The sequence below is a fragment of the Thamnophis sirtalis genome, unplaced genomic scaffold, assembly GCF_051295495.1.
Source record: "Thamnophis sirtalis isolate CommonGarterSnake01/CBP01778 unplaced genomic scaffold, rThaSir2_p1.2 scaffold_3, whole genome shotgun sequence".
Lineage (NCBI taxonomy): Eukaryota > Metazoa > Chordata > Lepidosauria > Squamata > Natricidae > Thamnophis > Thamnophis sirtalis.
Window position 1 is genome coordinate 176,129,390 of NW_028261383.1, and position 26,177 is coordinate 176,155,566.

At 41.2% G+C, this 26,177-nt stretch overlaps 1 protein-coding gene across 2 annotated transcripts in view; it reads right to left on the minus strand.

Annotated features, from left to right (window-relative positions):
• Positions 1 to 25,453, minus strand: part of CNN1 (calponin 1) — a 37,156-nt gene extending 11,703 nt beyond the window's left edge. The window contains exons 1-2 of one of the 2 annotated variants that reach the window (XM_087711047.1): positions 25,296 to 25,453; positions 869 to 990 (exon numbers count right to left, since the gene is read on the minus strand). In XM_087711047.1, coding sequence (XP_087567173.1) covers positions 869 to 990; positions 25,296 to 25,358 — 185 coding nt within the window. In that variant the 5' untranslated portion in view covers positions 25,359 to 25,453. Of the gene's footprint in view, positions 1 to 868; positions 991 to 15,403; positions 15,470 to 25,295 lie in introns of those variants that run through there. The other variant, XM_087711049.1, reaches the window with a different exon arrangement.
• Positions 25,454 to 26,177: the final 724 nt, after the last annotated feature.

Genomic DNA, 26,177 nt, shown 5'->3' on the forward strand with positions numbered 1-26,177 from the left:
GATTGAGTAGAATTAAAAATTAAAATTAAATTAAGGGATGTGGTTCAGTGACACTGCCAATATTTTGAGATTGCTTTGACCACATAGAGCTGGCATTGCACTCTTAACACCTGTGTGTACAAATATCGGCTATGTTTAAATTGTTTAATATTCATAGTAATAAAAACAAATGCAGTATAATGGAAAAAGTGGTACATCTGCTTTTCTGCCAGTTGGCTGAGATGGTAAGTAAAGTTGCCAGATAACCAGGAAAAAAATCCATCTTTGATGCATTTCATTATGTCTTAAGTCACCAAAGCAATGTTTTTCAATCCCTTTTAAATTCAATTAAATTTAAAGCATTCTTGAGCTATTCCATTACTTGGGATTAGGGGAACATATTTAGGGCCAAACCTTTGAATATGGGGGTTACATCAGATTTCTTTATTTCCTTTTAAAGTAATTTTAGTAGGTATTTAGGCTATTAAATGTTTTTTTTTTAATCCAGGCTTCTTTTCAAATTATAATAAATCATTCACTGTCCTTGGCATAGAATGAACTGTAAATCTAAATAAAAATGTCCCTCAACAAACATGTATGGGATTTTCTTTAAAAAGGAGATAATATTTCTTCCCCCCCCCCCAATTCATTATATCTGAAAATGCCCATCTAGAAAAAGATAGTCATTAAAATTTTAATTCGAATGAAAACAGCTAAGGCTGTGAAGCCAGAGGAAAGTATTCAAACATTTCCTTTTCTTAATCAGTTAAGCGTACTATTCCAAGTCCTTTGTCAGCTAATTAATGCTAGTCTAAACTAGCACTAAACCTCCTTTGTCCATCCTCAGTCTTTGGAGAAGAAGCTTCCCCTTCCTTCTGTGTAATCTTACTCGCACAGGATGACTCCATCTTTCAGACTTTCCATGAAGTTGTCTCCAATGCGCTTCCCTGTTGCTTCCTCAATCCATTGTCGCAATTCAAGTTCCCGCTGGGGATCATATTTCTGTGCTAGCTGCAGAAAGAAATGATGTATTTTGGAATATTTAACCAACGGAATAAACAAAGATTCATTCACAAGCATGATGCAATTGCCTCCTCCTTGATGGAGTTTATTACGCCTGAGAATTAACATACAATAATTTAAAAGAATGTCATTAATACTATAATAATTACAGTCCAGAACTGTTCATATTCATAAATGAGTTCCCAGACCAATCTCAGAAGAAGGCCATGTGTGCACATGGAAAGAAATGTATCTTCAGTGCGGTCACCAAGGCTCTGCGCTCGGCAGAAATAATTTGAATGGATTTTTTCAGACCTTATACAAGCATGTCACCTCTCATTCATTCATCAGAGCAGTCCATCCTTTTTTTTCCAGGCATCTGCATGAGCCTGAAATCAAAGTAGCAATTGCTTTAAGAATTACATGGGTTTTTAGCGGGATTAGCGATTTTTTTTTCAGGGACTGGCAAAAGATGGGCTGTTTTAAGAGCCGAGGTGGCACAGTGGTTAGAGTGCAGTACTGCAGGCCACTTCAACTGACTGCTATCTGCAGTTCAGCGGTTCAAATCTCACCTGCTCAGGGTTGACTCAGCCTTCCATCCTTCCAAGGTGGGTGAAATGAGGACCCAGACTGTGGGGGCGATATGCTGACTCTGTAACCCGCTTAGAGAGGGCTGAAAGCCCTATGAAGCGGTATATAAGTCTAACTGCTATTGCTATTGCTATTAAGGAATAGCTGCACCTCGTGGAGCCCAAAACACTTATCCCAAGCTTTAATGAAGAGTGCACTGCATTATGCTACTGTCTTGTCTAGGATCAGCCGCATCCATGAGTGATAAGAGCTGGAAAAAGGTTGTCCTTGCTATGGAAGCCAGCTGTGCCTCAATAGCTTTCAAAGCATTGAACGTGCAACAACACGGAATCTTCCCCGATTCCCAGACAAGAATCTGCCAGAATTCAACATGGTTTTTTTCCCCCCTCTAGGCATCAGTTAAGTGATGCACACACTCACCAGACTTGAATTATATGAATAGAGTTGACCAGAATATTGATTTAGTTATGATTTGCAGCTCTTGAGGATTTCAGTTCTTTCATTCTTAAGTGAAATGAAGTCTTGGATCCAATCCAAAGTTTTAAAATTACTGCTGACAAGGTCCAAAGTTATTTTTCTCTCTCTCGAATCTCACTTCCACCATATGTTAACTACAGTTATTTATGCATTCTAAAAATTAAAATCTAGTAGTAATGATTACAATGGGTTAAACGCATGAAGGAAGACTAAATAAAAACATCTAATTTTAAAACCACTCTTTTATCAAAGTAAAGTTCAGTTTTGTTGCTAAAAGTGTATGTGTTGAACATTACATTGGAAACCATGCTTTGTGAAGGATGGAGATTTAATAAATCGAGAGATATCTCATCTTGGCTTTAAAAAAAAACGCTCCATTTTGCATTGGGTTTGAAGTTTGTACATTGGGGAGCAAAAATTCTTTTACTGATTTGAAAAAAGGAAGGGCAAAACGGACACAGAATAAGATCTTGTCTTGTTTTACAACATGTTACCTTTATAATACCTTCTCTCTCTGGCTCAATCTCTCCCCTCCTCCTTCCCTGCCTCCCTCTTTCTCATGTCACTAAAAAAACATATTTCAGCACTGAGTGAATTCGTAATCAACATAAATGCCCGTGGAAGATAGGAAATAGCATGTGTGATAGTTCTAGATCAGTATTTCTCAACCTTGGCAACTTGAAGATGTCCAGACTTCAACTCCCAGAATTCCACAGCCAGCGAATGCTGGCTGGGGAATTCTGGGAGTTGAAGTCCGGACATCTTCAAGTTGCCAAGGTTGAGAAACACTGTTCTAGATCACTCTACACTTGGTAGTCAGTCTTCCAACATTGTGTTTCTAAATATACACTTATCCCATACAATAATCTTAAGAATATTCCTGTATTACCTGATTTTAATAGTTTAGTACAGCAATCTATATGGGACTAGGAAAAAGTTTCCAATGTTGGTTGGTTTATAGACAGTATACATGTATGTATTGCTAGTTTTCCTAGTTTGCTAGCTATTGAACCCATAGTTCATTATTGCTATCTTAGCTAAGATTCGTGTTTCATATCCTACTCTGGATGTCAGCAAAGATGTGTTCCAGGACAGAAGGCCCTGCAATATAAATGATGTGGGAGATATGTTTTCCATAAACATTTCTCTTTTATTGCTGCAGATAGTTGCTGTTTCAAAGAGAAGCAGGAAATAAACTGTGAAGGCTGAATTTTTTATATCCTTTCTGACTAAAATGGCAAGCAGCACTGGTTTATTTTATTCCATCATTCGGCTTACGTTGGTCTTAAATTGGTCTTAAAAAATCATATGCTCTGCCTGCAAGATCACCGTGTAATTATTCACGATTTGGATAATTTTCCTTATTTAAAAATACAGATTGCTGCAGTACATTTAAGATTTCTTTTTCCCCATCATAGACTGCAGTGATGTTCTTTTTGCTGAATTTTTTCCATGAGTGGTGTTTGAAAAGCAAGATGGCCCCATTTATCATTGTAAAGGGGTTTAGCGCATCCATTGTGCTGCTGTTGTGGGAGGGAGTTCAGGTAGAGAATTATGCTGTCAAAAATAACCATTTTTGCTGCCAAACTGAAACTCCGATAGTAGTTAAATCCCGTATAGAGTTTTATATAGCTTAGGTGGTGATCCTTGAGAATTCCAGTTTCATCAGTCAAACGTCTTAAAAGTTTAATCAGATATGGGACTAATATCCCCAGGGATTGTTTTTTATTATTATGCCACTGGGAAAAGCAATGTTGGTGCTAGTCTGCCACTTTATTTAGAGCCGAGGTGGTGCAGTGGTTAAATGCAGCACTGCAGGCTACTTCAGCTGACTGCAGTTCTGCAGTTCAGCTGTTCAAATCTCACCGGCTCAAGGTTGACTCAGCCTTCCATCCTTCCGAGGTGGGTGAAATGAGGACCCGGATTGTTGTTGGGGGCGATATGCTGAGTCTAACTGCTATTGCTATTTGGAAATGGACTTCGAAGCCAAGTCCTGGCCTTCCTTCTAAAGCTTTTTCACCTCCTCCAAGCAGCCGAAGCGGTAGTTTGATTGGGGTTCTGGGGACAGGCTGCTCGAGTGATGGGAAACAGCTCCGAAGAATTTGTGATCTTGTCAAAACAATAAAAATAAATCCAAAACAGTATTTCAGTCTTGTAAAAAGTATTCTGCCAGTCGAAAATGTCAGGGGACGGGATAATTAAGATTAGGCGTCTTCATAGACTGTGTTTCTCCTCCTCGCTGCTTAAAAAGTCAAAGGTTCACTTGAATCAACTTTGAATCCTGCTGATTGCAACACTGCAGCTTTCATGGCAGTTCCATGGAAGTGGTTTGCTTGCTACCGTTTCCTTCCCAGATGTTTTCCCCCCCCCCTCAATTTAGGAAACTGCCTGGGTATTCCCAGTTTATCTCACATCCAAATACTAATTGGAACCAGCTTTGTAATATCAGCCAAAGTTAGGTAGGAATTGTGGCTAAAAAGCAAAACCACAAAGCCATGACTTGAATGAATGAGAAACTCCACAGGAACAAAGCCAGTAAGAAAACTTGAAAACTTGATTTGTTATCTCCTTTTTTTTAGTTTGTTAGGACTCCACCTGTTAAAATCAGTGGCAAGAGCCTTCTGAGTTCCTAACCTGGCACCCTCAATCATCTTTTTCCATAGGTTCCATATTATTTCAAAGTCCCCTCTCTTCGCCTTTGTCAATATTGGACGATGCCATTTGTCCCCCTATTGGTTTTGTCAAATTGAGATCTAGCACCACCATCTCCCTTCACCTCAGCCAAATGCTCCCAGCGGGCACATTTTCAGAACACACACATGGACTCAAAGCAAAATGCAGCAGATGAAGCATCTTGATCAGTGGTCTCCAACCTTGGCAACTTTAAGACCTGTGGACTTCAACTCCTAGAGTTCCTCAGCCAGCTTTGCTGGCTGAGGAACTCTGGGAGTTGAAGTCCACAGGTCTTAAAGTTGCCAAGGTTGGAGACCACTGAGGAACTCTGGGAGTTGAAGTCCACAGGTCTTAAAGTTGCCAAGGTTGGAGACCACTGAGGAACTCTGGGAGTTGAAGTCCACAGGTCTTAAAGTTGCCAAGGTTGGAGACCACTGAGGAACTCTGGGAGTTGAAGTCCACAGGTCTTAAAGTTGCCAAGGTTGGAGACCACTGAGGAACTCTGGGAGTTGAAGTCCATAGGTCTTAAAGTTGCCAAGGTTGGAGACCACTGAGGAACTCTGGGAGTTGAAGTCCACAGGTCTTAAAGTTGCCAAGGTTGGAGACCACTGAGGAACTCTGGGGGTTGAAGTCCACAGGTCTTAAAGTTGCCAAGGTTGGAGACCACTGATCTAGAGAGCCCCTGTTTTCATGAGGCCACCCTGGTACCTTCATAGCTTGACTTGATCCACAGTTTTCACAGTACATCAACTACCCTACAATCCGGAAGGGATTGTAATATCCCCTATAGGAGAATAACTGTTTTCCTGTACTACATATCCTAAATCTTGTTGTTAGCTATGATTCTTTCATTTTCTCCTGGCAAGGAAAGCAACTTACACATAATTTCACTTTTTTTAAAATAAGTGACACAGGGATTCAAGTAAATCAGATCCAGCTTACTGCCTCTTTGATGGGCTGATTTCCTGCTAGATTTTATTGTCCACATTTTTCATTTTTAAAAGCTGAATAAAAAGTAACTAGCTTACTTTGGCATGTGGGGAAATGGGATTACTCACTTACATTAAGTCACCTATTTTCACAGAGAACACCTTCCACACTTGCAGCCCCGTGGAGTCCTCTGAAGAGGCGGCTTCTCTTCTGTCACACTTCAACCATCTGAACACACCCCATTTAAAAATCATACTTCTGAGGACATCGGCTATTCTTCCCATAATAAAAAGGAAGGAGGTGCCAAGAGCTCTGTTACCGTGTGCATTTACAAAAGTGAACAAGATTATTTTGGGTGAAGTTTAAGTTTAATAACATTTATATGCCGCCCAATCTTGTAGGACTCCGGGCGGCTTACAGTACAGAATAAACCAAGAAAAAAAAAATAGAAGGAAAGGAAAGATAGATTTAACAAACACACCATGCACTCCATTCCAAGTGGGTCTGGACCGTATTTTGGGGTCAACAGCCCCAAGCCTGCCGGAACAGCCAGGTTTTAATGGCCGAGAGAGTGGGAAGGGTCTGGATCTCTGCGGGTAGATCATTCCACAGGGCCGGAGCGGCTACAGAGAAAGACCTCCCCCGAGTAGTCGCCAACCGGCATTGCCCGGTCGACGGTACCCGGAGGAGGCCCAGCCTGTGAGATCTTATGGGTTGTTGGGAGGTATATGGCAGGAGGCGGTCTCTCAGATATCCAGGTCCTAAGCCATGTAGGGCTTTAAAGGTAACGACCAGCACCTTGAAGCGCGTTCGGAGACCGATGGGAAGCCAGTGCAGCTCGCGGAGGATAGGCGTAACATGGGTGTACCTAGGTACACCCGATAGAGCCGAGGTGGCTCAGTGGTTAAATGCAGCACTGCAGGCTACTTCAGCTGACTGCAGTTCTGCAGTTCGGCTGTTCAAATCTCACTGGCTCAGGGTTGACTCAGCCTTCCATCCTCCCGGGGTGGGTGAAATGAGGACCCAGACTGTGGGGGCGATATGCTGACTCTGTAAACAGCTTAGAGAGGGCTGAAAGCCCTATGAAGCGGTATATAAGTCTAGCTGCTATTGCTATCGCTCGCGCGGCCGCATTCTGGACCAATTGTAGTCTCCGAACACTCTTCAGGGGCAGCCCCAAGTAAAGCGCATTACAGTAATCAAGCCTAGAGGTGACGAGGGCATGAGTGCCTCCCGGTCCAGGTAGGGCTGCAACTGGTGCACCAGGCGAACCTGGGCAAAAGCCCCCCTGGTCACAGCCAACAGCTGGTATTCTAATGTCAGCTGAGAATCCAGGAGGACACCCAAGTTGCGGACCCTCTCTGAGGGGTGAAGAGTTTGCCCCCCCCCCCCAGGCTGAGAGATGGAATATCTGGTCCGTTCTTGGGGGGCAACATCAATAGCCACTTGGTCTTGTCTGGATTGAGTGCCAGCTAAAGAGACACACTAAAGAGAATCTTTTTCCTTTTTCCTGCAAGTATTAATCTCCCACAGGCTTGATGGGAATGAAATCCCCCAAATCTACTCCAAAGAAGATTCATAAAATGGTTTATTTCACTGACATAATGGCATGATGTTTTACAAATCCATTCCTGGTTGTCATCCGTCAATGCATATTCTTAGATTTTTTTTTTTTTTAGTTCAATCTCCTTGGGCCCTCTGTCCTTCCACCGTGTACATACGCTTCAGAAACAGAATGTTTTCAAATTTAACCGCATGCTAGTACACGTCTGCCATAATAAGAAAAAAATTGCAATCTTTCATTTGTGCAAAGAGATGGGTAACATTAGGATGGAGCCTGATTTACATATCCCTTGAACCGAGGTGAGAGAATGAACTCTGCCATTTTATGCTTCTGAACATTCTGTTATGATAGAACAAATAAACAAGCTTTCTTATCTCTCTAGCAGGGAACATATTAAGATTGCTCTCTCCCAACCCAAACAAAGTCTTTTTTTTTAAAAAAAAAAACCTTAAAGAATTTGAAGACAGATAAAAAGGAGCATTTGAATGTGACATCTCCTATCCTCAAGTTGAAGTAGCGTGAAGTATTGATTCAAGGGTGCATGATACCCCCAGGCTACAGCAATGGTGCCCCGTCTCGCCAAAGGGCATTTTTTGAATGACTTGGAAGGAGAGACAGCATTGGTGCCCCCTAAGCCTTGGTGCCTTAGGCCAGTTCCTTTTCGAGGCTTGGCTAGTCCTAGATAAGAGTGGAGCCAACACTATTTTTTTGTTTTTGTTTCTGCCTCATCACCATGTCTTGGAAAGAATCTAGCAAGCCTGTAAACACCAAACTACAAGCGATGTAGTTTTTCCCCACACTTAAAAGGAGCTTTTAAGTATCTGCTGGAAGTTAAACCCCATCAGAATTTAACCCCTAAAAAAGAGGGTTATCTATTTCCTTGGCTCTTGTTTATTTTTCATGCAAATATTCTTCATTAGTGCAATTTCTCTTTCGGCTGGGAGAGCTCCTTGATTTGAGTGCTTCTACATGTCAAGTTTGGTTCAGATTGTGAATTCCTGCAGCTGCTGGGGTTTAAAAAGCCAAAACCAGCATATGTGCATCAGTAAACTCAAAGAAGTCTTCCTGTCAGGTGTAATCTGATTCAGGGTTCGGACTGTACAGTCTGAACTTGGCCAATAGACCAACATTTGATGGTTTATCTGCTGGTAAAACCTTGGTTTAATGGAAACAGCATTTGTCATTGGGGAGGTAAGTGGACCTCTGCTTGAACCTCTGACATTTTTTTAAGAAAGCTCTCATCCAGGGTTCCTGGCAAATCTTTGCAAAGGCCTAGAGAGTTTTGCTTTGAGTTGTATAGGGGGAATGATTGCCTGCAGGCTTTTTCCTCTGGTTAAATGGGCTCTTCTAGACCTTTACTTGTTCTTTAGATGCAATAAAACCAACCAGATTTCCTCCTCACATACTGGCAAATGAATTTGGCATTACAGTAGCAAGCAGTATTTTGCACTAAGCAATACAAAGACTGTGCAGAATGCACACAACTCTCTAATGCTAAATTACCTTCACACTATGCCACCTGTGCTGTGTTGGCAGAAGTGACTGCAGTCCTCCAATATCGTGTTTCTTAATCTTCTCACGACAGTAGGTGCTTTTGTTTAAATGAAGACTGTACATGACTGATTCTTTTAAAAGGGGGGGAAGGACTAAAATCAAACGCATAGGTATAGAATAGGTCAGCCCAAACTTGGCAACTTTAAGACTTGTGGCTCTGCTGGCTGGAGAATTCTGGGAGTTGAAGTCCACAAGTCTTAAAGTTGCCAAGTTTGGGAACCACTGGAATAGGTGATACTTTGCTCAAGAGCACTATGAGAGGGATATAGGAGTCCTAGTGGACAACCACTGAAGTATGAGCCAGCAGTGTGCTGCAGCCACCAAAAAAGTCAATGTGGTCCTAGGTATCAAGAGCCGAGGTGGCGCAGTGGTTAAATGCAGCACTGCAGGCTATTTCAGCTGACTGCAGTTCAGCAGTTTGGCTGTTCAAATCCCACCAGGCTCAAGGTTGACTCAGCCTTCCATCCTTCCGAGGTGGGTAAAATGAGGACCCAGATTGTTGTTGGGGGCAATATGCTGACTCTGTAAACCGCTTAGAGAGGGCTGAAAGCCCTATGAAGCGGTATATAAGTCTAACTATTGCTATTGCACCAACAGAGAGATGGTATCAAGAACATATGACGTGTTAGTACCAAATTACACTGCACTGGTGAGATTGCACTTGGAATACTGCATACATTTTGGTCACCACAATATAAAAAAGATGTTGAAATGCTAGAAAGGGCAGAGAAGAGCAAGAAAGATAATTAGGAGTCTGGAGTCTAAAAAATACGCTGAACAGCTGCAAGAGCTGGGTATGTCTAACAAAGAGAAGGACTAGGGGTGACATGATAGAAGTCTTCCAATATGTAAGGGGCTGTCATGAAGAAGAGGGGGGTCAACCTATTACCCAAAAACCCTAAGGACAGGACAAGAAGTAATTGATGGAAACCAATCAAGGAGAGATACTACCTAGAACTAAGGAGAAATTTTCTGACGGAGCAATTATTCAGAGGAACAGCTTGCCTTCAGAAATTGTGGATGTTCCATCATGAGTGCTTTTTAAGAAGAGAATGGACAGCTATTTGTCCAAAACGGTCTAGGGCAGTGTTTCTCAACCTTGGCAACTTGAAGATGTCCGGACTTCAACTCCCAGAATTCCCCAGCCAGCATTCGCTGGCTGGGGAATTCTGGGAGTTGAAGTCCGGACATCTTCAAGTTGCCAAGGTTGAGAAACACTGGTCTAGGGTCTCGTGCTTGAGCAGGAGGTCGGACCACCAAGGTCCCTTCCAACTCTGTTAATCTGTATTTTCTAAATACTTTAAAAACTTCTTTGGGTAACACACTACATATTCTCTTACAATTAATTGCATTAATTATAAATGTGGGTGGAAATCAACTTATCTTTTAGAGTGCATGCTTTTTTTTCTTCGTTATGCACACACAATTAACAAATTTTTAAAAATACTTTTAAAAAAATTGGAAAAGAAGCAAATATAAACCTCTAAAAATAAAGTTTAAAAAATCTATATACTCATTGATAGTCACTGACTTCACAGTAAATATGCTAGCAAATGTCACAGTGCTTCTGTCATAATCACATGCATTGCTGCCTCCTTTGATTGGTGGAAAATCCAAAACAGATCACATATTGCTGAAATGCTTCCACTTATATATTTATTGGTGATATGCACAGCTGTGGCTGGTGTTCTTTGACCTAGGTTCAATTAGTATTGAAATATCCCCATCAAAACTGGGTATTGATTATATACAAAATAAATATCGGACTAAGAAATTCCAGATAGCTTATGATTAAGATCAGGAATGATATAAATTGTTTAAAGTTAGCCTAGCAAGGAGGAGCTAAGTTCAGTGTAAAGATGTTATCAATTTTCTATTTTTTCCCCCAATATATTTTAGACTGTTTTTGTTTAAGATTTAGACCGTGTATGGGTTCTGGGAAGTCGGGGGAGGGAAGGCTGGGGGGGGGGTTGGGGGGGAGGGGGGGAGGGAGGGAAGTATATTAGACTTGAGGAGGGGGTGTTAGGTTTTAAAGTAATATGATTGCACATGTATACTGTCTTCTCTTATTCTTTTTTTAAAAAACTAAGATATGTTAAGTATATTGATATGGAAGCATAAATACCATCAACATAGAATGGAGTTTGCTCAGAAGCTGAAATACACCAATGAGAGGAAGAGTGGGAAATAGAGGAGAGAAGAAAGATAGGAAGAGAGGGATAGGAGAGAGGGTAAGGGGGGAAGATGAGGAGGATAAGGAGGAGTGGAATGAAGAGAGAGGAGAAGGAGAAAGGAAGGGGAAGTAGAGTAGGAAAGGAGGATGGAGGGAAGAAAGGAGGTAGGAGAGAGGCAGAAGAAAGAGGTGTATGGAGAGCAGAAGAGCTAATAATGGGTTTTTATCTTTCTGGGCGTTGATGGCAAGAGGAACTGATGTAATTACTACTTAATGCAATAGGATATTGGCTATGTAAAAGTATACATGTGATTGTATGTTATGAAAATGGAAAATAAAAAAGTATATACAAAAAAACCCTGGGTATTTTGGTTTTTGGAAGAGAAACTGTACTAGTAAAAGGGCAAGGATTTGATCAACCTTCACACAGCAATGCCTAAAATCCACATTAGTTTTCTCTTATGTATTACAGAGAGAGAAAGCTAAGCTCCTTCAGTATCTTCCTTTTGCATGCAGCTAAAGCAGAAAAAAATTAATTTAGGACAAATGACTGGTCCTACTCTGAAACTCGGTAGGAAAAAGCTTTATTTGATACACTAGATAAAGTAGGCAGAAAATAGCATGGCCTTGCCTGTGAGGAAGGATATTCATATGTTTATTCATACATGGCCTCCAGTGAAAGAAAAACTATTTTTACAAGGTGAAGTTGAAAGCTGAACACAGCTTGGAAGCAAACGGAGAGGTTAGCGTGACATCAGATTCAGTCCAGGATAACCTCTGCTGAAATATATATGTAAATCATTCAATAATTCAGATTTGCAGCTCTGGGGACTCATCCAAGGCTGCCCACCCAGCCAACTACTTTCATGCCTAAGAAATAACTTGAAAGTCTGTCTCCAACAGAAACGTGACTGCTCCTCCTTGGCCATTTTCCTCTCCTCCCATCCTGACTACACAAGTTCTCCAAACTCCTGATTAGAAGGGCCAGGCTCTAGAAGCAGCAATAGAGCAACGTGAGACTGCAGAGCTGCCCTGCTGGATCCTATGTGATGTTGTACAACTCTTGGTTTGTTCTTTGGAGCTCTGCGTTTTTGAGCAGCGGTCCAGGGGTCAGAATATTAATAATGGTGAATAACATACTCTCAAGTTAGACCGCTAATCATTACTGACATTCTGAACTATATCTCCTGTGGATCATATTCCTTGAATGTTCATTATAGAATATAATGGTGGCTGCACCATTATATATTCTATGTGTTTAAATTTAAAAGATATATATATTACAACTGAAATAAAAATGCCATAAAATCTCATCTACACAGTGTGATGACTATAGCCGTTGTGTAATCTGTCTGCCTGCTCAGTTTATATCCAGGGGCTTCTTGGTCTTCAGTCTTATGATTCATTATTTTTAAACTATAGCAATAGCAGTTAGACTTATATACCGCTTCATAGGGCTTTCAGCCCTCTCTAAGCGGTTTTACAGAGTCAGCATATCGCCCCCAACAACAATCCGGGTCCTCATTTTACCCACCTCGGAAGGATGGAAGGCTGAGTCAACCTTGAGCCGGTGAGATTAGAACCGCTGAACTGCAGAACTGCAGTCAGCTGAAGTAGCCTGCAGTGCTGCATTTAACCACTGCGCCACCTCACCTCTTTAACTGGATTTGCATCTTTTCAAACCGAGGGTTGTCCCCTGTAAAGTAAGATGTGGCCATCCAAGATGCCCAGCAGGCCTGGAGGATTTCTTACAATATAGGCATGGAATCCCCCATGGCCCATAGTGACCTCTCTGTGGGAAAGATAAAAAAAATGGTGGATGGCTTCTGCCAAAACTCAAGAAATGTGCTGCAGAGTACCACAGAAGTCTTGGAAAAGGTGTTCAAATGCCATAGCAATAGCAATAGCACTTAGACTTATATACCGCTTCATAGGGCTTTCAGCCCTCTCTAAGCGGTTTACAGAGTCAGCATATCGCCCCCAACAACAATCCGGGTCCTCATTTCACCCACCTCGGAAGGATGGAAGGCTGAGTCAACCTTGAGCCGGTGAGATTAGAACCGCCGAACTGCAGATAACAGTCAGCTGAAGTGGCCTGCAGTACTGTACCCTAACCACTGCGCCACCTCGGCCATGGTGTGTGTACCTACAAAGATCAGAATCAGGCAAACAATGGTATTCCCTGTGATGTTTAATAGAAGTGAAAGTTGGATTTTAAATAAGCAGGACGGGAAGAGCATTGACACCTTTGAAGTTTAGTGTTGGAGAAGACTCCGGAGAATAGGACGGATAAGAAAGCAAACCAACGGATCATTGAACAAATCAACCCAGAGTTCTCGTGAGAAGTACAAATGACAATACTCAAAATTATCCTGCTTCAGACTTATACACAAACACCTAACTCTCTGAAGAAGGCTCTAATGCTGACAAAGATGGGATGATAGAGAGAAGAATGAAATACCCAACGGCAGTGGATGGACACAGTTACAATAACAGTGAGGGCACCATTGGGAGAACTGAAGAAAAACCATTTATCTGGTTGATCTGCGTATAAAATGACTCAATAGCACACAATCACTCAGTCAGTCTGTAGAGCTGGAACATTAGTATACTTTCCTCACTTTTGAAAAAAGAAGAGTGTTAAAGCATTAAAGTAACATGCAAATCTAAATTCTGGAGTGTGATTTGTGAGTGAACATTCTGGAATATGGTTTGGAGCAAACATCTGCATGTGATATAGGCATAATACAAAGTGATTTATAGGGCACAGACAGAAGAGTTCTTTAGTTCTTCAATCCAAGTGAAGAGTTAAAAAGCAAGTATGAACATTCTCAAGAAAAAGCACAGGGAAAGTTGCTTGAAATCGGGAAGATTTAAGATTTAGTTTATTTGTATGTCGCCCTTCTCCGGGAGGGACTCAGGGTGGTGAACAACTCAAAGGGGTTGAAGGGGAGGAACTAGAGGGGAGAGATCTGGTTTGAAAGATCAATATAAAACTAGAAAGGAACATATAAACCAGAGACCTGGCTGTCTCCTAGCAAAACTATAATTTTTCCCCAAGCAAGACTGCCACCATTAGGAGACTAAGTATTGAGGAAAAGGCAAGCTGTTCTATTTCATCTTATGTAAAAGGGAAGACTGTGTTTGATCTCATTGATGCCCTGATTGCATCCCTCCCCGGCACTCTTCTTCTCCATTCTTGGTGCTTGGCATAAATGTCTTAGCTGAGAACAAGAACTCACACGCATTCCTGGGGCCTTTCCTCTCTCTCTGGATATGAGACAGTTTCATACCGTCCGCTGTGCCAGGGAGTTCTGCCAATCCAAACACGCTGTGTCCCCTCTACAAGGAATTCACCAAACTTGGGAGAAAAATGGAGGGCATACTTGTCGCAGAGCCACAAAGATTTATCTCTTGGTTGCGATGTTTCAAAGATCAGGCCTGGCTAAACGGAGACAGGACTTAGGTGGAAGTTTAGCAAATGGAGGACTGTGTGTTTATCCTGCTGTCTGGACTCACTTATTCGTTCCCTTTTCATCTTCCTCAGATAATGAACTAGATGTTACAGAAAGAAAGGAAAAAGGAAAAAGGAAAGTAGCAATAGTGTTGGCACTTTTATCTGTTACATTATTAGAACAGCTTCCACTGCTGTGCCCAAGATGACACTTTCCTTCTTTATCTATACATGTCATAGTGATTAGACTGGAAAAAGCAATGTTAAGAATTCTATTTTGATGTGTGTCTTGTTTTGTTCAGCTAAACTTATTTTCTCTTGTTAATTGTAGGGATTTATCATATAACTAGATTTGGATTTATCACCAGCTTTTGCCAACCTAGCAGTTCGGAAGCATGGAAAATCAAAAGGGAAATCTGTATCAGCAACTTTTTATTGGGTTATTTGTAACTGTTGTGAGCTGCCCAGAGTCCCTTTGTTGGGATGGGAAGCTATACAAATCAAGTAAATAAACTAACCTAAAAAAACATGGGGGAAAATACTGTAATGCAGTTAGCCTTCACGTATATATCTGACAGAATCAAAATAGCGCTATATTTCAGTGGAAGTATCTCACTGCTCTTCTAACAAAAGTTAAATATATCATTGAGATCAGATTCATGGCTATTTATATTTTTGCATTGTAATTTCTACATTAAATTTTACTATGACTAAAATATCAGCTTTTCAATTAAATGCTTGCTTCCTTCTTCCCTTCTCTCTCCCTTTTTCATTTTGTATCGTGCACTGTAGCTTTTGGTGCATATATGGAACATTTACAGAAATCGAAGTGTTAAAAAATAATCAAATTCATGTTAAGCCAGTATTCATTCCACTGTTTTGATTTAGAGTGATGAAAGTTAAATGCTTCAAATATTTTGGATATGGATTTATTTATCACTAAATTCTTAGCATTTTCAAACCCGAAATCATGGAACTTTCCAAACTTTATGCAAGCTGTACTTTCCTTAAAATGCCTGGAGTGTTTTCAGTTGTACCTTGGGAGCCAGGGGCTAGTTAGAAGTATGGGACATAATTAGTCAGGCTCATTGTTAAGAACCAAGAGAAGTGAAATCTCCTGGGTAATATCATGAACTTCTCATACAAATTGGCTGGTGCCTGAAATAATTCTATAGGAAAACCACGGGCAGAAAGTATCTGATTATACGTCTTAAATAACAGAAGTGCTCATCTGATCCTATGCAAATAGGCACAATTCATGCAACCTGAATGCTACAGAAATTAGTTGTACTTGTAATTTTTTTATTATTCTTAAATAATTAATTGGGTAACTATCCAAGCTCACAAGTATCAAACAAATGAATCAACTCTAAAATCAAACTTAAATTGTATGACTAGAATATAATTCTTCCGCTCTCGTGTTCACAACATTTTAAAAGAGAAAATATTAGAGCTACCATAGTTGAATTCAGAAATCAAGATGTCGTTACAAGTACTAGATTCTTGTAAAAAGCTACAGAAACATCTAATTATTTCCAGCTATCTAGGCATTTTCCAGATTTCTGCACTCCAGATAGGGTAGCAATTAGGCCAGTGTTTCTCAACCTTGGCCACTTGAAGATGTCTGGATTTCAACTCCCAGAATTTCCCAGCCAGCATTCGCGTATAAACAATTCAGTGTCTAGGACAGTGTTTCTCAACCTTGTCAACTTGAAGATGTCTGGACTTCAACTCCCAGAATTCCCCAGCCAGCATTCGCTGGCTGGGGAATTCTGGGAGTTGAAATCCAGACATCTTCAAGTAGCCAAGGTTGAGAAACACTGCATTAAGGAATACCAGCACATCAAGAGAGAAACAACTTAGTGATACCAAGCAGAAACTGACTATCAAGCCAAATACCTTCTTCCTTTATCAATTATCATCATCTCCTGCTTTAGATAGTCCCTCACTAATATATTGCTGATTAGTACTAATGTTTGTGCAATGCAGAAGGAACATTGGGAAAACTTTCTTTTGGATTCTACTCCAAAATCTACAAAGGGCCCTTGAGAAGGAATTGCTTGAGAAGTCAACTAGTGTGGCGATACACCCTTCTACAAACTAGGATTGGGTGCAGTTTTAGAGAGGCGATAAATACTAATTTATGGGTTCCAGGTTGTGGAGCCTACAAAAAAAATGCAGGCAAGATTGTTGGAAGCCTTGGCTTTTGTGAGGGATTATCTGAATTTATCACATGTGGAGCTAATGGGACATTGTGCTCACAGGAATGCCTGTCACAGACTGTTCTGTGTTTTAAACTTTGCTTTTGACCTAAGAAGGGGAAGCCGTTTTGGATCGGGATGTATTCCAAACAATCTCTGACAGCAGCTTCACAGATGCAAACGTTGCCAATAGCTGTAGCAGTGCCTCATGCCAAGCACTGTAAAACATTGTGCTAGAAACTTCTCCTGCGTTCTTAAAATCATCTCTAATAACGTTCATTTCTTCTGCTCCACAGCAAGGGTCACGATTGGTAAAATGAAGGCAACAGTACTTTCAAATCTCATAAGAAAACTAGAGTCTGTAATGTTAATAAAGGAAGAGGAGGATCCCTCTGAATCAGACACCATTGAAGGAGATTTGGGTCCAGGGACATTTTCTAGATAAGCCATTCCGTGCGTGTTTATTACTTTGTCCTGATCAGCTCCAGATTATATCTGAGACTTTCACATATAGCAATAGCAATAGCAGTTAGACTTATATACCGCTTCATAGGGCTTTCAGCCCTCTCTAAGCGGTTTACAGAGTCAGCATATCGCCCCCAACAATCCGGGTCCTCATTTCACCCACCTGGGAAGGATGGAAGGCTGAGTCAACCTTGAGCCGGTGAGATTAGAACCGCCGAACTGCAGATAGCAGTCAGCTGAAGTGGCCTGCAGTGCTGCACCCTAACCACTGCGCCAACTCGGTTCTTCTAAAGGATTATATATTAAATATATTAAATATATTATATATTAAAGGATTTCAGTTTGTGTGCTTGGTTTGGTGAGGGTGATTCCTGTCCCTTCACACTTGCCCATTCTGATTATGTAGATTTCCCCCCCCCCATTTTTCTAATAACTTTTAATTTAAAAAAAAAATCCTCCTGCCCATTTTTTTCTGCAGAACAGATTTCTTATTGCAGTTTGATATGTAGCAGTTCTTCCTGGTCCCTTTATAAACAGCAAATCAAGCCCGTTTTTTGCCTTCCTAACAGTAAATATTTATTTATTTTCCTGGGCCAATTTTTAAAAGAAGACACTATTATAACACAACAAAATATACAACCATGGTGTAAAATAAATAACAAACACTTCTAGAGAAAAACCTGAAGCAACAATGTAAGAGAGGAGCCGGATTATTTCTGCAAGCCATGGCTATCGTTGAAAAAGTAGCAGCCTTATTGGACGTAGCGGAAGGAGCAGTTTAAATGACTAATCATTGGTAACTACAAGGTGCAATGCAATGCAAGAGGTGAGATGTACCTCATAAGGACCAAGAAGAATGTGTTTGGGAAACAACAGGCTCAACTCATCTGAAGGGCTTTAAAGTAAAACTGGAGGGAGAAGGAGACCAATTTTTAGGGCCAAAACCAAAGCGTAAAGTCTAATAAAAACACGTCAGAATAACATAAAATAGTAACAGAGTTGGAAAGGACCTTGTAGGTCTTCTAGTCCAACCCTCTGCTCAAGCAGGCAACCCTATACTATTATACCTCCAGCCCCCTAATCCTCTTTGTTGCTCTTCTCTACATTTTTCTAGAGTTTTTATACCGAGGTAATCAAAACCGGAAGCAACTTTCCAAGTGGGGGTCTTACCAAGGAACTATAAAGTGGTATTAAGACTGTGCGTGGTCTTGATTCTATAACTGTTAATGCAGCCTAGGATTCCATTGCCAGCTGCAGATGATGAGGAAGAGTGGGGGTGAGAAGGAAGGGGCACTCAGGGACATTAACAGAAGATGCATGAAGCAAATATAGGGTCAACATAAAGGGCTGAGATGCCTGTACGCTAATGCTAAAAGTATGGGGAACAAACACAGAGAACCTGTGAGAACTCCTGGTACATGAGAGCAAATACTATATTGTTGCTTTTATTGAAACCTAGTGGGATGAAACTCATGATTGAAACATACTGTTAGAAAGATATAAATTGTTCAAAAGCAACAGACTCAACAAAAGAGGAGGAGGAGGAGTTGCATTGTACATAAAGAATTTCCACACCTCTACAGAAATATTCACAATACCAAGGATGAAAGCCTTCTTGAAAGTATTTGGGTGAATATTAGAGGAAAAAGAAATGATATTGCTATAGGTTTTGTATTATAGACCACCTAACCAAGTAGAGGAAATAGATTTTTAACTAATTAGTAAATTGAGGTGCACAGGAACCATGTAATAATGGCAGACTTAACTACCAGCTATCATCTGGGAGACAAATTCTGCAGCAAGTGCGAAATCAAACAAGCTCCAGATGTGCCTGGCTGACAACTTTGTCATGGAAAGATAGAGAAGGGAACTAGAGGGTCAGTTATACTAGACTTAATTTTTACTAAAGGGATAAGTTGGTTGAGGGAACTTTGGGGGATAGTGACCATGTCATTCTAGAACCCGTCATAATGCAAGCACAGGAAAATTGAATCAAGTCAGACTGATGTTGTAGATTTTAAGAGAGCTGACTTGAACAAACTAAGAGAGGGATTAGAAAGAATTCCATGGATGGAAATCCTAAAGGGGAAAGTAACTCAAGATGCTTGAGAAACTCTGAAAAATGAGATTATAAAAGCCCAATTTGACACAATACCACAGAGAAAGAAGAACGAGACCCAGATGAAATCAGCCCAGTTGCATAAAGACTGCACTTTGACAAACTGAAAGTAAAAAAAGGACAAGTATTTAAAAATAGACAGAGGGACATATAACTAATAGCCCCAAATATCCCCAATCTGCAAGGATAAAGTCAAGGAAGCTAAGGCTTTGAATAAACTAAAACTTGCAACAAATGCCAAAAATAACAAAAAAAAAGTTTATTTCAATGTGTAGGAAATAAGAAGAACGTCAAGGAAATGATCGGTCCATTAATGGGAGAAAATGACAAGAAGGTGGTGGCAGGTAGAAAGCAGAAATGCTTAATTCCTTCTTTGCATCTGTCTTTACACATAATGAAAAAATAAACCAGCCTATCAAAAGCAGCACCCTGGGAGACGGAACAGGAATACAGGTGAAAATAGACAAAAAAATTGCTAAGAGAACACCTATCCACTTTAGATGTTCAAATCACATGGGTCAAATAGTTTACATCCCAGGGTTCTGAAGGAGCTGGCAGCTATGACCTCTGATCCACTGAATAAAATCTTTCAGAACTCCTGGAGCATGGGGGGGAGTGCTAGAGGATTAGAAACAAATTGATGTGGTTTAAATTTGCAAAAAAAAAGGGGGGAAAGTGGAACCAGGAAACTGCAGACCAATCTCCTTGATATTAATTCCTGGGGAAATCCTGGAAAAGATTTCTGAGCACTTAGAAATGAACAGGGTAATAGAAGCCAGCATGCCTTTGTTAAAAAAACAGGAGATCATGCCAGACAAACATTATTGCTTTCTTTGATAAAGTGATTAAATTAGGCAATCAAGGAAGATCATACAAGACAAACATTATTGTTTTCTTTAGCAATAGCAATAGCAGTTAGACTTATATAGCACTTCATAGGGCTTTCAGCCCTCTCTAAGCAGTTTACAGAGTCAGCATATCGCCCCCAACAACAATCTGGGTCCTCATTTTACCCACCTCGGAAGGATGGAAGGCTGAGTCAACCTTGAGCCGGTGAGATTAGAACCGCCGAACTGCAGATAACAGTCAGCTGAAGTGGCCTGCAATACTGCACCCTAACCACTGCGCCACCTTGGCTCTATCAATAGAAGAATAGCATCAGGATTATGAGAAGGGAGAGTACTGCTTTATACTGCAGTGGTGAGGACACAGTTGGAACATTGCATCTAGTACTGATCACCAAGATACCAGAAAAGATGCTGAGGCCCTAGAAAGACCGCAGAGAAGAGCAACAAAGAGGCCATTCAAAGGTGGCTGGAGACTAATTCATACAATGAATGGCTAAGGGAAATAGGTATGTTTAACTTAATGAAGAGAAGGCTTAGGGGGTGACATGATAGCTGTCTTCCAATACTTGAAGGGCTGCCACAGGGAAGAGTGTGTTTGTTTATTCTCCAAAGCACCTGAGGGCAGGACAAGGAGCAATGGGTGGAAGCTTGTTAAAGAGACGCCCAACCTGGAAATAAGAAGAAATTTCCTGACGGAACAATTAATAATTGGAATAGCTTGCCTCCAAGAATTGTGTGTGCCCCATCACTGGACATTTTCAAGAAAAGATTGGACAGCCATTTGTCTGGGATGAAATAAAGACTCCTGCCTTGGGCAAATGGTTGGACTAGAAGACCTTCTAGCCTTCAAGCCTTATGATTCTATAAGTTCTGTCCTCCATTTATTATATAGAGGCAGTTAGCAACATATGTGAAACATATACAAATCTGATTTTCATGAGGAAAATCTCCTTTGCATATTCTCCTGAGGAATTAAAGTCACTGTTTGCTGCCATTTCGATTCAACAGTTCCTCAAAGGTTATTTAAGATAACTCCCATTTTGGCGGCCTTTTTCCAGATTCCGGAGACAGAAAACAACTGAAAACAATCTCTAGGAATATACTGTATTAATTCCCTGTAGGAGCTGGGAATATTTTCGTCTAATATTTGCTCAAAGATATAGCGTGGTGGTATTCCAAACCTACTGAAAATGGATGTTCTAATGTATTTCATATATCTAATGAATTTCATGTTCAGATGCATAATGCAGTGTTTCTCAACCTTGTCAACTTGAAGATGTCCGGACTTCAACTCCCAGAATTTCCCAGCCAGCATTCGCGTATAAACAATTCAGTGTCTAGGACAGTGTTTCTCAACCTTGTCAACTTGAAGATGTCCGGACTTCAACTCCCAGAATTCCCCAGCCAGCATTCGCTGGCTGGGGAATTCTGGGAGTTGAAGTCCGGACATCTTCAAGTTGACAAGGTTGAGAAACACTGGCATAATTACCCTTCTCTATATTTAATCACAATCTAATGATAGAAAAACATGCACATTTCCATGTGTTGTTTTTTTCTTCTCATTATGGGGATGTTTGAAAGAACTGGAGATATTTGAATTGTAATTGTTCGCTTTTTCCTGTGGCTTCCTAGTGGATTTCTTTTTATTTTTTTCCCGAAAGTTCTATACAATGATAGAATTCAGTTATTTCAAAGTCTTACATCAATAAGAAAGTCTTACGGTCTGCTTCTTTGCTTGTAGGTCTTTGAGATGAAGATTGAAACAAAATACTAAATATACAAAATATGTGCCAGCGTAATTGGAAGAAAGTTTGGTATTTTCAAAAACTGAATGGCTTTAAAAAAAAAAAATCATTCTGGATCTTAGGATTCATAACTGTTCTGAAAGGATAATACTGATTATCGCAAGTAAAGAGAGCAATGTTTCAGAGTAACCAACTTGCACCTGATGAAAGGGAGAAAGGTACCACTTGTCCTTCAGGAAGTCTAATTCTTTTATTCCAGAATCCACAAAAAAAATATTTTATTTTGATGGCTACAGATGGTGTTTATAACCTGAAGGGGAGGATGGATCTTCGTCTCTATATCTGTGTGTATGTAAGGGTGTGCGTGCACACATACATATATGAGTGTGAAGGCTATGCTGGTGGTTTCTCTTACCTGGTATCTCAATGCAAACCCTCTGCTATCTGTTAAAACGAACACCCTGCCCAGCCATGCCCTTATTTAGAACTAGCCTTCAAAGAAACCCCAAAACTGACCATATATGGTGAGTCTGTTGCTGCTGAGACTCCAGTAAGACAGGCCAGAGAGGAGCTGTGGAGGGGGAGGGAAGAGACTGGTCTTTGGCTAGAACCAGCCCTCATGGGACAGGCAGGGCACCAGGAGAAAAATCAGGGCCTCCTGGCTAATCCACAGGGGCTCTGTTCTCTCTAATCGATGAGGAACTGCTAGGGAAGCTGTCTTAGCCTCAGCTAAGCCATGGTTTATCTAGCTCAGTGACTGGGGATCAGGGCTGGACAGATGCTCTTAACATTCAAGGAAGGCCCATAGTTGAGTGCTCCCCATGCAGATTCAAACAGTCAGGCTAAGTTACAAGAAAAATAAAATAAAACCAGCTCTTGCTTCCAGTGTGATTTAGAATAAAAGGTCCTGATGTAGAAAAGGAGGAAGCAAAAGATAACAGAGTCCTCACTTGAAGGTCTGCCAGAGCTCCCAACAGCTGTTTCTGCTAAGGACAGATGTGCAGGACACTTTCCTGCCTAACAACCTCAGCACAATCCGCATAGCCCCCGATGAAGTTTTCCCTCACAAATGATAAAACGAAAGGAACGAAACACAAGCCTAGGGTTGATCTTCTGCAGGGAATCTGTTCTACTTGTACTGGTAGGAGGAAAGGGAATTGGGAGGGCATAAACAAATCAGCCATGGCCAATTTCCCTCAGTTCCTTTTATTTTAATTATATTTTCCCCTTCTGGAAACCATCTAAAGTAGCAGCTGAGGGTCCCTCCAAAATTAGGGGTTTGCCTCCCCCCACCCCATGATTCAAGTAATAGCTCTTTGAGTGCTGTTTTCCTTTTTTTAAATTATTATTATTATTTTTTATTTTATCAATTTCATATATACATTCACAATTATATGATCTCATAACCGTTATTACTAATATGTATTTATAACATTTTTTCCCTACAGTTGACAATATACTTGAAGATTGCTTTTTTAACATCCTATAGATCCATCTTATCTTACAACGGTCCTACTTCTTCTGTTTTCCATCCTACCTTCCAAATGGCGCCTCAGATCATCTGAAGTGGCTGCCCTCACTATGTCTTTAGGGAAGAGTCATTGATAGCCAATAAGAGTTCCATCACATCACAGCTTCCTGGGCTTCCTGCTATTTTGCTAATCCATCTTAAGCACTCTATGTCCAGTAGCTGACCCATTGAAAGCCCATCATTCTGTCTCCATCTTCCCAACTCTCTGAGGCAAGAAAAGCCTAATGCACATAGGAACAGGGCTCCCTGAGCATGCTAAGTCATAATTATTCAGCCTCTACGGGGTGGAGCACGTGACCTATGGAATAGCATGTTCATAAAAACATACAATACAAGAGTACCAAAAGATCTAGTCCAAACCCTTGATTATAGCAGGAATTTATTACTGCAGCATCCCCAATAGATGAACCTTCAACTCTGCAACCTGTTGATTCGCTTCTCTCAAATCTCACCTCCAAATTAGCTGGTGTGATGCAGGGCGGTAGAAAGATATTTTATGCAGACAGAGCCACAAAACATCTCTGTATGCAATCTGTGTACATTAAGACGGGAAGCAAGATATTGTAATAGCAAAAACTCATCACGAGTCACCTCTGAACCTCCAAAGTTTAGTCTGGTTATCGCTTTGTTGCAAGACCGCTTGGGACTGGCAACTACCCGGAGGAGAGCCTTCTCTGTGGCTGCTCCGACCCTCTGGAACGAACTCCCCGTGGAGATTCGTACCCTCACCACCCTCCAGGCCTTCCGCAAAGCCCTTAAAACCTGGCTGTTCCGACAGGCCTGGGGCTAAAGAACCGTTGCCCCCCCCCGTCTCGAATGGTATGACTGTTGTGTGTTTTTAAATTATGTATTGTTATGTTTCGTCTTTATTTCCTGTCTGTACCCCCCTTCCCTGATTTGAATTGTGAGCCGCCCTGAGTCCCCTTTGGGGAAAAGGGCGGCATATAAATGAAATGAAATCAAATCAAATCAATTCCATATATACCAGCTTGGGTATACTGAAATCGATTTTTGGAAACAATAAAAAGATCAATAGCAAAGAAATGCGAGCCGTAGTCTAAAGTCGACTTATTTTGAATTAAGTACTGTGTACATCAGAACTCACTATAAGAACTAATTTTAGGGGGGTGGAATCACGATTGTCCACAAGGTTCTGGAGCAGCAAATTGTTTCTGTAAATGTGACAGGTGCATCCCGAAACCTGTTGCTGTCCAAATATATTGTTCATGTTAGTGAACAACTCTCGTGGGCTGGGATGATGCTGGGCCAGGGATTGGAATTGTGCGTTGACGCAAAGTCCTGGGATTTGTCTGGAAGTGAGATTTGTTGAATTCAATGGCCATTACTTAATATTTAAAGCACAGGTATAAACCTCCAAAGGCCAGAATGTTTATTCACATCACCAAAGGCTATCCTCTGAGGGTTCAACAGACAGACCTTATAAATATCATGGAAGAGAGAACCAGAACCCTCATGTGTAAAATGCTCTTTCTATACTGTTAAGGGGGGAAAAAAATGTTGCATCATATCTATTGTTCTGTATCTGTAAAATGGGCATAATCAGACATGGAATAGAATTAGTAAAACAGCTGTGCTCCTGGGTATTTAACGTTTTCTTTCACTATTCCATTTTCTCTATGCCTTCCCCAAAGTTTACAGTCTTTTCCCCAGCCTCAGTTCACCTCCTGCCTGTAATATCAGCACACAGGAGAACATTAGTTTGAAACGTGGAGATTGAAAGGAGGTGAGGAGGGGGGGGGGTGTCTGTAAAATGCTTGGAATGCTTGAGAGGAGCTGCACCAAAGCAATGCATTTCTCCCCCTTCGTGCCTGGATTTTTCATAGAGGCAAACAGCCCTTTGCACTTCTCCCGTCCTATGGTTGATTCAATCCCATCCCCGACTTGGAAAAAGTACCATTCCACGTGGGACTCAAAACCCCTCTCTCTCACACACACATGCAAACACCTGGCATCTTGGCCATGCCTTACCTTACTCTTGACTTCAGCTGACATGCCGTAGGCTGGGCCCCTGTTGAAATGTGTTGCAGACATGACGGGGAAGGGGGGCGTGTGGTGTTGTTGCTCAGTGCGGTTCTCTGCTTCCCTGCTTGCACGCTCAGGTCTGGCTCTCCAGAGCTTTCCCTGCAAGAGTTTAAAAACTCTTTGCTCTGGCACTCTCCCCCACCCTCCGGTCCGAGGAGTCCTTCCATTGGCTGGGCTGCGTGGCCAATCGCCACCTGCCAAGGATGCTGATGTCAGCCTGATGGCATTAAGAAGCCATGGTGTCATTTTTTCCACCTTGAGGGGCTTTGGGGGGGCATCCAGTTTTGTTTCTGACTCGATTTCCTGATGGATGGAGAGTCTAAATATTTACAGAAGCCCAAGCATGTGTGAAATGGGGAAATGCTGATGGGTATGATTGGCAGAGCATCCCCTGCCCACAGTTCTTTCTCCCTCCCCACTTGCCTGCTCTGCTAACTTCTGTGTTACTCCATTTCTATTTCATGTTCCCATGTAGCCTTCCTGCCTTTTGCAATTCTCTCTCCACTCTCCTTCGTAGCTTTCCTTCTCGTACATCCAAGCCTCAGAAGAATGAGCTAGAGACACAAAATCCAGTCACTCAAAATCAAATCACACACTGTCTCCTTGACTTTACACTGGTTTTTTTTTTTTTTTTTGCTTTGCCTTCTCTGAGTTTTGTGTCTCTTGGGTTATTTTGGCACTGACAGTTGGCGTTGTTTTTTTTTTTAGCAAAATACTTTTGCAAACTATCATGTGGGCCTCAAAAGTTTAACTCTTCATTCTTCTCCAGCAGCAACAAACAGCTTCTGATCCATTTATAGTCCTTAAGACAAATTTGCAAAAAAAGAA